Consider the following 10,503-nt stretch of genomic DNA (forward strand, 5'->3'; position numbering starts at 1 on the left):
AAATGGTGTGTAAACGTTGTGCGTGAGCCAGCAGCAGTGGCCTAGCGGTTGGGGCATCCGCATCGCGAGGGAGAAGTGCGGAATTCAGACACTACTGCCGCCAGGCATAACCATCAGTTTCCAATTCGTGCAAGCTTTCGCCTTGCCTGGTGTGAAATTCCTAGGGTGAAATTCCCGCAAAATGGGTCTTTGAACCCACCTTGTCCCGATGAAAATAGCGTTCGCCATAGCGCTTTTTGTCCAAATCTTCCCTTAAAAGCTGCCAACAAACTTCACCATCAACGTTGTGCGTGCAGGTCATGTTCAAGTCAAAGCTGCAGAGGTATAATATGGAGCGTCCGCTGATAAGGGAAACCGGGATCCAGGCCCAGCTAAGGTGAGCTTGCTTGCTTTGAGATTACATTGTCATGAGTACACCTTGGAGCATACTTCGTTGTGCTACATTCTTGCGGGAGGTTATCAAGTTCTTTGTGTTCTTGTTTTAGAGCGCAGCTTTTTGGCGGTTGTTTCTGCGTTTCGCGGCGTCGCCGTCCCCGTTGTCTGTTTTAACAAGCAATGGACACCTTGTCCGCGCTTTACGCTGCGAAATCAATGCAGCGGGAGCTTGGAAAGCAGTGGGTAAAGTTGGTAAATTTTGTTTTGAGGAAAAGAAACGGCACAGTATCTCTCACACATCTCGGTGGAAACCTGAACCAGAGGAAAGGCACACAACTGCCCTTTTGGAACAGTGGACACCTCAATCGTGCCTTAAGCTACGTGGCGGTAGTGACAGATGTGCACTGCATGCGGTGGGATTGAAAACGTTGGGCCAGAAACGCGGCGCTGAAGCCATAGGCCATCGGAATTCGTTGTTTTCAGTGGCATTGTCGTCGGCCGCGTTTTACACCGATAATTTTAAGGAAAGGAAGTTCGCATTACTTGCTCCCTGGGTCAGTGGACGCCTGAATCATGCTTATTGGTACGTCTGGTGATGAGATATAGATGTGGGCTGCATGCGTTAGCGCTCAAAACGGTGAGCGAACTGCCACCTGCCATGGTGGCAGGGTGGATGGGTTCTTGTAATGGAGATATCAAGACAAACAGGAATTTCTCACGCCTTATGCCGGAGAACATCTTGCACCTCTCGTCCGTAACGCCTCCCACGGCTGGGACAACATCGCGAAATATCTCTACAGACGTCGTCTTTGGGAACCAGGCATTGGTGCAGCATGTCGAGCATATGTCCATCTATTTCTCCAACCACAAAGCTTCCTTCATGAAAATCAAGAACTGTTAGTGCAGTGTTTCTTGAAGAAGGAATATATGCAAAAAATAACAAGTTGTTTGTAATTGCACATATATGTCTTGCTTGAATTATTTGCCTCAGTCTATCGAAAAGTTGAAACAGCTGATGAGCTCCGCTCAAATTTCGCATTAGGAACTAACGTAATCGTCCGCAATATTTTTTGTCGGTACAGTTATGGCCTGAGCACGCTGATTAACTCTTTAACTGCAGTTATTTATTTATCTTTGTTTTTTTCTTAAGTGCGAGAGATTTATATGGCTATGTCGCGTGAGCAAAAAGCGTCCGAAGTTTTGTTTGCACAATGACGTCGTTCTCTGATGAGAAATGTGTGAAAGTGTTATTGTGACGCAGATTATGTGATAAAATGCTTCAGTGCGAAAAATTTGGTTCATTAGGTGTTATTAATTAATTAAACACGATAAAACTCATAGAAATACACTTAGACGTCGATATAGTACACGGACGTCAGAACTGCCATGGACGTCGATATAGTATGTGGACGTTTTGCTTTCGCATTGCTCCAATGCCTGTCGCGGCAGCGATCTCAAAGTTTTTTCTTCTGCAAGTATATCACTTGTTTGCTACGCCATGTAGCTCGGAAGATGTTGGATATTCTGCTGACACTGCCTTGTGAGCCCTTTTTTTTTCCTCTTTGAAAGTACACACCTACCAAAATCACATCAGAATGCAGCCAGCCAAGAAGTGAAAAACTGATAACTGCACGCAAGTGAAGTCAGCTGGTTCTACAGAGAAAGGCGTTTCACAGCCCAGCTCCAGCACACGGCTTCTTTTGTGAACGCTTCATTCAGTTTGTCGGCGCTCGAAATACTAATGCTGCTGTTATGTTGGTTCTTCAGCCTTTTTGAGGAAGAAGAATTCATGCGTTCTGGACGTAGCGTGGTGGCTCTCAGAGAAGATACCACACGTAATTTTGTAAGGGAGATTTGGCGTGGTTATTTTGTTATTGTCGACGTAGCAAAGTGGAAAGTACCACGTAATGCTTTAAATTTTACACAAGACAGGCTCCACAAGCAATTTTAAAATAAATTTTGCAGTGGTACATCATTAGAATGAGAAGAGCACCAGAAGCCATGCGTATGTAAATTTCACATATAACTTCCATGGCTTGAGGTCTGTCATAATGAAGCGCACTTGTGTACAGTAAGCATAGTTGTTTTGATGAAAAAGTTGTTATTCGAGAAATCAATGCCGTCATTCTTCGCAACTTCTATTTCTTTGGTTATTTTTATATTTTGACTTCTCATGAAAAGCAGTCACGGTGATGCACCGACTTGCTTAACCTCGGTTAAAGTAACCACGGTTTTCGCTAAGCTTGGTGCTGCTGTTCGCACGGCAGAATAAGGCTAATTGTTCACCTCGGTTAAGGGAAGCACGCTTAACGAAAAAAAGGGTTACCTGAACTACGGTGAAGTGTGCTTTTGTGGCAAGGACTTTAGGCGGGCAAAACAAGCCCATTGGCGTTCTTTTTTTTTTCGTGAAAGTGCAGGAAATGCACACATAAAACAATCTTGAAATTTCTCCAGGCCTTTTCACTGCGCAGTGATTTTTAAGCGTCAATCTGTTCTGTCGTTTTGTGTGGCTGCTCTGTTGACAGTGCTTGTTTGTGAATAGCCTTTAACTCAGATGCATTTCAACATTTCTTCAAAATTTTCAAACAGTTCGATAATATTGTAAAATGTATACGGGGCTGTTAAAACATATGATCAGAATACTTCGCTTTTGTTCCCTTGCCTTGCCTTGCCTTACTTCATCTTTCAGCGCACGCTAACACAGCGTTTGCTTTGCGAGTGACCACCGATGCCAGACTGGTTCACATGCCCAACGACCACTTCGGGCCTTCCCTTGCAGGCACTCGAACATCCTGTGCCTCTACACCTGGTTTCATGACAGCACCCGTGTCTACCTCATCCTGGAGTATGCACCTCAGGGGGCGCTGTACCCCCGACTTCTTGACGCAGGGCGGTTCACCGACCAGCAAGCAGCCACGGTGAGTGCCCTGTCCTTTTATCACTCGTGTGTCACCCCCGTCGTGTGTCACTGCCGTCACCACAGCTTTCAGTGGTGCCACAACCCCTCCTCTGATGTGACAAAAGCGCTGTGCCTCTGGGCACAAGCCAGTAGTCTGATCTTCAGGGCTGGTTACTGATGGCGGGTGGTTCTTCTCGATAACGTTGAAGAACAGGTCAACGAAAGGGGTATCGAACAATGTGGTTGTTTGGGAGCCACAATGTTAACGCTTATAAAAGGTTTACAGGCAGATTAGGGCGGACACGTAATAGGCCGAATTAAATGATGGGGCTGAGAAAGAAGGCTGACCACATTTAGCTTCCCATTTCTACAGCTAATTCATACATCCCCTATGTTTTGGTGTTGAGCTGACCTTCAGAGAAAGTAGTGGTTATATGGGTGTGCGCTTGGAATTTTCTCACGCCCGGACCGAATTCCAATCGACAAAAAATACTTCTAATATTGTCTGCCAAATTCAACATCCTTACAAAATTAATAACCGTGCGAAACAACGAACAGCTAGCGGCGCTGCTGCAGAACTGCGCTACAGTTTCAGCTGCAGCTGTCAAGGGACGCAAGGCTGATCTCCAAAAGTAGGACGCATCACGAAGTCAGTGTAATAACTCTATGATCATCATGTTATACGTAAAGGAAAACTGCTGCCTCTGTGGCAGTCATGTTATAGTTACAAGAAGGTTTCTTAAATTATCGCCGCATCTCCATCGAGGAGTGAGGTGAAAGCTGTATGAGCCACGGCCACCCAGATCGGGCATCTAGCCACGGTCTGCTAAAATTGCCTCATCCCTGCCGCGTTGTCCAGACTTGTTGGGCAAGTATGAGCAGTATGATACAGCTGTTTTATACGTTCCTAATTAGGGCTATCGGCAACTAAAACAGCTGTCTTACCGGTGCGCTCCTATGCGGCAGAAACGTGCAGGCTAACGAAGAGGGTTCAGCGTAAGTTGAGGAGGACAACGTAATGAGCTATGGAAAGAAAAATGACAGGTGTAACGCTGAGAGATGGGTAGCGGGCAGAGTGGGTAAGGGAACAATTGTGACTTAATGACTTGCCAGCCGAAATCAAGAGGAATAAATGAGCTTGGTCAGGGCATGTAATGCGAAAGCAAGGGAACCGCGCGTCCCTAAAGGTAGCGGAGAGAATCCCCAGAGAACGCAAGCGTAGCTGGGGGCGGAAGAAAGTTAGGTGGGTGGGTGAGATTATGAAGTGTGCGAGGATAAGTTGTATGCAGCAGGCAACGCACAGGGTTAATTGGAGACACATGGGGGAGGCCTGTGCCCTGCAGTGGGTGCAGTCAGGTTCGTGGTGATGATGCTGATGACTATGAGCAATATGAATGTCGCCAGATAAATGGACCGGATTGCTGCACTCAAGCCTCAATACCGCGCTGTCCGATCTCGGCAGCATACTGTGGGGCGCGCGGGGGAGGGGGGGGGGGGCAGCTTTTGGTTTGTGTAACAAAAAAAATAGCCAGTTTAGACCAAAGAATTAGTATTTGCGGCTGTCATTCCTTACAATGATGCAGTAAAAATTCCTGCATTTTTCCCTAAGTTATTGCTTTTTCCTTAATCATTTATATTTCAATAGAGATTAGTGAAGGCCAAAGAGATGCAATTTTCCACGTGCTACTCGTTACGATTCTATTTCAGGCAGGAATAACCTCTCTGAAGAGATTGGCGCCATCACCATCTAAAAGTTACGTGATAAAAGAAAAAGCTTAGAGTTCAATATGGAGCTTTCTTCAATCATAATGCACTTCATAATAGACGCTCGAAGAAAGTAAGCATTTAAATGACTAGAATAAACTCCTACTTCGTACTTAACTTACAGAACTCATTAGAGTATCGATCTACATGAATGCCATATTTACTCCCTGACTGGTCGACCCGTTGCATATTGTCGATCCCTTGTACGATTGATCGATGTAGTTGCTTTTGTTACAAAGCGCGCACACCTTCTCCCACACAGTACACCTACCAGCTGTGCCAGGCCCTCAAGTTCTTCCACAGCCGCAAGATGATCCATCGGGACATCAAGCCGGAGAACTTGCTCCTTGGCTTCAACGGCGAGATAAAGATCGCCGACTTCGGCTGGTCTGTGCACGCGCCCTCTTCAAGGTGGCCACACTGGCTAGTTTTCACTTGGGATGCTCGATTGTCAGCAGATGTTGTACTCGTTGACAGTACTGTGGTGTTTTTTTCGTTATATCTGCCTACTATGCTCTGTACAGGGTGTACCATATTGATCTGTCCGGTTTGGAAATCATCCTGCCCAAACTACTGGACTACTTCGGCTCAAGCACAAACCACGAGGTAGCTTATGACAGTCTCCGTTTTCCGATAAATAATTTAAGATCGGAGCATACCTGGATTGACTGGAATTTGCGAACAACTGCAGTCGTCTGCGTAGAGGATTTTCGTGAGGGCGAACGAAATAGCCGATTTGAGAGGCTGCATCATCTGGGGTAATGTGAGGCCTGCCCCAGATCCAAGCAGGGTCACTGGTTTTCTCGCAGTTCGCCAGATGGCGCAGCCTCGCAAATTGGCTACTCCGCTCGACTCGACGAAAATGCTCTACGCAGGCAACTGCAGTTCTTCGTCGACTTCTGTCAATACAGGTAAGTTCCGGGGCTAAATTATTTATTGAAAAACGCAGACCATAACAAGCTGCCCTGTGGTCTATGCCTGGGACGAAGTAAGCCTGTAGTTTGAGCAGGAGAAATTTTTAAATCCCGGACTGATAAATACGGAATACCCTGTATACAGTTCCTTCGTATGAACAAAGTACCAAAGGAGACGTTTAGGGCAAAAATCGAAAGCTATACTGTTAGCTTCAAAAAAACAAACCAGTAAGCTGGGTTTGTGGACTGCGCTTCGGCAGCTCTCCACTCGATACAGTGGAAGAGCTCAAACGTTTAGGGCTGGCATCTCAACCTTATGAGTTGGGATGCACATATTAAGTAACTGGTCAAAAAGCTCTCTTCCACTGTTTGCTTACCACCAAGATATTGAGACATTTTTTTAACCAACATTAATTATGCTTCAAGTCAAATCTCTCACTCTCTCTTTCGGTCCCACATTAACTATTGCACATTAATTTGGGCCAATATTAATAAAAAAGATAACAGTATTACATAGGCTCGAAAAAGAAACTGTCCGCTGCATTGCTAATGTTCTATACTGCCACCACACTCAAGAGCAGTTTGCTCAATTCAAGATAGGTAGTGCCGCCGCAGTGGCTCAGTGTTTATGGCGCTCGGCTCCTGTTCCCTAAGACGCGGGTTCGATCCCGGCAGCTGCGGTCGAATTTCGATGGAGGCAAAATTCTAGCGGACCGTGTACTGTGCGGTGCCAGTGCACGTTCTAGGTGGCCGAAATTTCCATAGCCCTTGAGTACGGCGTCCCTCAGAGCCGCAGTCTATTTTTGACGTTAAACCCCCATAAACCATAAACCAACATAGTTAGTATAGAGCAAATCTACAATTACTGTCTTCCATAACTGCTGCGCTTTTCGAGGGTATGCTAGCAATAATTCTTAAAGAAATTGTGTAGTCTCAGATTGCAAACTCACGCACATCGAACCTGGTCATCTGAAAAATTGTTTGTGCCACGGCTGAGCACAAATCATTCTCTGACACAACATACTATGCACCATTTCTTACAAATAAGCTCAAAAGACGTTTTTATGCGAAGCATACTAGCCGCGCAACCGAGCTCTTCCTTGCTGCGCCGCGCGCGGCCGCGTACCTACCACTTGACCTACATCGGCGCACCACGTGATATGACGTCACAACAGCTGTGAAAGCTGGGGCTCAACTCGTGCGCTCGCTTGCGGACGCGCAGCCTCCGCCGGAGGTATGCTTCGCATCCTAGGCTTAACCATAAGCTAAGCCAGGCCATTTTTTTTTCATTGACATAACTCGCAGAGCATTTCAAGGCATATTTGTTATTTGACAGTTTTCTTAGTACGTTGCACCTATTTTGTCGCACAAATTCTTTTAATGAATATGCAAAGTGTTTGCCTTTCCACCTGGATCGTCATGTACGACGCTATACAAACAGAATGCTGCTGCTTTGTAGAGCAGGTTTATTGTTAAGTCCTTCATTTTCTTGCAGCATAATTATATCGATAAGCGGAGTGCATATATCATATTGTAATTTTATTCTCGCATTTGAACCTTTTTACTGTTTATGTAAAGTCACTGCTGCCAAAATGGCTCCCCAGCCTAGTCAAGCTGTGGTCACAGCTTTTTTGTCAGGGAAGCCATCAACATTGCACTGTCGTGCAGAACGAACCTGATTTGATTTGAAACCACTGAAAGTTTGATGAACACAGGGTTCGGCAAATGAAAATTGTACTGTTATAGGAGTTGAGCGGACAAGGGGAGGGAAAAATGGGGCTCGTTATGACTAGCATGACGGAAAACAGTCACTCATACTAAGAAGCATTGGGGGTGTTTTTTAACCTTTGGTATTCGTGAAGTTGAGATTAAAATGATATATTTTAAAGATAATTGATTAAAAAGCAAACGAAAGAACTACATACCGCCAGTGGTATCCGAAACAAGGAACTTTGAATTTCGCGTCCGGTGCTCTACCGACTAAGCGCAGGCGACGCCTGTCTAATCTTCTGCTTTCGGGGTATTTATTTTAAGCGTAACCCGACCTTGAGAGTGTTCACCAGCGCCACCCTCATCCATAGCGGCGGGCGCAGTACGTCCTGCATTACCGCGAGGGCCACGTAGGAAGGTGATCGAACGGTGAGGGTAGAAGCTTGCGAGAACCCTCTTATGCTGCGTATGGTATCAAGACTGCCAAAATCGAGGCCTTCATTAGCTATAGAGCAGACAAGGGAAGGCAAAATAGGGCTTCTTATGACACAAATGACGGAAGCCGATAGTCACTGAAACCAAGGAGCATATGCGATGTTTTCATCACTGAAGTGTCATCATAAATTAACTGCTTCTACTTAGTACAGCTGCGCTCTTCGGTTAGCCTCACTGCAGCAATTTCATTGCTTAGACAAAGCAGCTATCGCGTCACGACTCACGATGCGGAAACAAGAAACCAAAAGTGGCTTGAAGAACTACCTGCGAGCGATGGTCAGTGACTGCAAAAAAACAGCAAAACCGCTGTTTGTTGTTAACTGTTTGTTGATAGCTGGTAGGCACATGACTAGTAATACCGAGCGATAGATTGCCTCTTAGTGCAAGCTGCAAATATATGTACGCATGTTGAATCTTGCATTGTGGCCTGCAGGCGACGTACAATGTGCGGAACTGTGGAGTACCTGCCGCCGGAAATGGTGATGCACCTCGCATACGACGAGAAGGTGGACCACTGGTGTCTGGGCATCCTCATCTACGAGATGGTGGTGGGCAGCACACCCTTTGAGTCGGACTCATTCAACAAGACCCGTGAGCTCATAATGGCGGCCAAGCTTGAGTTCCCGCACCATGTCAGTGCCGATGCTCGCGACATCATCGGAAAGGTTAGAAGCACGCATTGCGCGAAATAGTGTACCCCCTTTGGCTACATGTTGCATCCGTGTCTGTCAGTGAAGCATACGTGCTGCGTTTGTTGTGCTTTTCCGCACTGCGGAGATACAGTACTGACTCAGCAGAGTTGTGTTCTCTTCACATTTGTGCCGCACTTATTGTCTAGCAATGCTGGCATATTGCACTGAAAGATACCTGTGCCTGTACGGTTTTCTTGTTCAGAAGCAGCGAATGTGGCAATAGGTATTGTTAGTCGAAAAAGCGCTTACTTTATAGAAATATATTCAGTTTTTGATAGATGCAGTAGATAAACTGAGAGGTAGGTAGGTTAAGGTATGATAGGGTAGGTGGGAGTGTAGGGTACGGTAGGGTTGGTAAGGCACGTAGGTTAACAGGTTATGGTGCCGTAGTGTAGGCAGTTTAATGAGGGTAAGTAGAATAGTTGAGGGGACGTAATTGTGGATAATATACGTAAGGGTATTAAGGCTAGGGTACGATGCGTAGGGGTTCGTAAAGGAAAGCAGGTGTGTTAGGTAGGGAGATGGACATGCTGTTTAGTTTTAAATATGCGGACGACTGCAACATATCTTATTTTCGCAGCTGGTCCGGATACGTGCCGTAGACCGCATTTCCTTGGATGAGGTGCTGGCCCACCCGTGGATCACGAAGAACGCCGACACCACAGTGGTGTCCACGACTTTCTGAGAAGAACCCCGCCAGCATCGCTCATTGCGTTCACTGGGCACGCTGATTTTGTTGTGCACATTTGACGAGGCATCTCAAATTCCTTGTATCGGTTTAGGTGTTTGTTTCGTGTTTTTTTTTGCGCATTCATATTGTCAGTACATGTAGTACAGCATTTATAGGGTATTTATTGGGTAAATTTTTACTTAGTTTCGTACAGCACGTTTTTAGAATACTCGTTACTTTTATTCACAAAGTTACGAGCATTGATGAGGAAGTTAGAGCGCAAAAAAAAACAAAGACAAAGTGGCGACGTGGACGGGACAAGCGCTTTGTCTTTGTTTTTTTTTGCGCTCTAACTTCCTCATCATGAACTACCAACAGGCCCCAATTTCTACTGTGCTGAATTATATTTCTTCTCCATTGGGCTCTTTTTTGTGTTCCCTACGCCCTAGCGAGCAGTGTTCCGTTTGTGATAGTCTCATTGCCTCTTCAACGTGCAAGGCCCGCTACCTCGCCTTCTGCGTCAGGAAAGGTCAGTGTCCCCCGGATATCGCCCTTTTGTTCGGGGTGTTGCTACCTTCACTGGGGAATTGGAAAAGGATCTGCAAAATCATAAAATCTGAATGTTGGCGCCAAGTGCGGTTCTTGCTGGAGTGGCTTCGGATGGCTTGCTTCAAGTGGTGCGGCCTTGGCTTTTCTGGGCAACAGCGCTTCAGAGAGTACAGGAAAACGGCTGAAGATGCAACTGGATTCCTTTGGAAGACAGTTATCCGCAATTTGCCTAGGTCAAACAAGAAGAAAGCTGGCATCGTTCCAGTGAACACCTTGGGCGACGTTTCACTCCGAAACAAAGTTCAACGCGTACTGGAAAGAGGTCCTAAGTTCAGCTTGGAAGACCCAGGTGACAACGTGACTCTTTTAGCAACTGTTCATAACATAGCTAGCAAAGCACCAGTAGAGGAGAAGGGACGCTGCATTTCAGAGGGC

The 10,503-nt window shown here is 46.1% G+C and overlaps 1 protein-coding gene across 1 annotated transcript; it reads left to right on the forward strand.

The window, feature by feature from the left end:
* The first annotated feature begins 299 nt into the window (after positions 1–299).
* Positions 300–9,555, forward strand: LOC149356552 (aurora kinase A-like). Its single transcript, XM_089577792.1, has 5 exons — positions 300–376; positions 3,155–3,293; positions 5,301–5,449; positions 8,591–8,822; positions 9,430–9,555. The coding sequence occupies exons 1-5, from the start codon at positions 300–302 to the stop codon at positions 9,532–9,534; spliced, it is 702 nt and encodes a 233-aa protein (XP_089433918.1). The 3' UTR covers positions 9,535–9,555.
* The last annotated feature ends 948 nt before the right edge of the window (positions 9,556–10,503 follow it).

The sequence above is a fragment of the Amblyomma mixtum genome, chromosome 3 (assembly GCF_055824585.1).
Source record: "Amblyomma mixtum isolate Tamu chromosome 3, ASM5582458v1, whole genome shotgun sequence".
Classification (NCBI taxonomy): domain Eukaryota; kingdom Metazoa; phylum Arthropoda; class Arachnida; order Ixodida; family Ixodidae; genus Amblyomma; species Amblyomma mixtum.

What these genes read in the sequence shown, in the direction of transcription:
- LOC149356552 (XM_089577792.1), top strand. Translation starts at nt 300, where the DNA reads ATGTTCAAGTCAAAGCTGCAGAGGTATAATATGGAGCGTCCGCTGATA. An exon ending in CCGACCAGCAAGCAGCCACG is followed by an intron (nt 3,294 to 5,300) that starts GTGAGTGCCCTG and finishes TCTCCCACACAG; the next exon opens with TACACCTACCAGCTGTGCCA. An exon ending in CTCGCGACATCATCGGAAAG is followed by an intron (nt 8,823 to 9,429) that starts GTTAGAAGCACG and finishes TTATTTTCGCAG; the next exon opens with CTGGTCCGGATACGTGCCGT.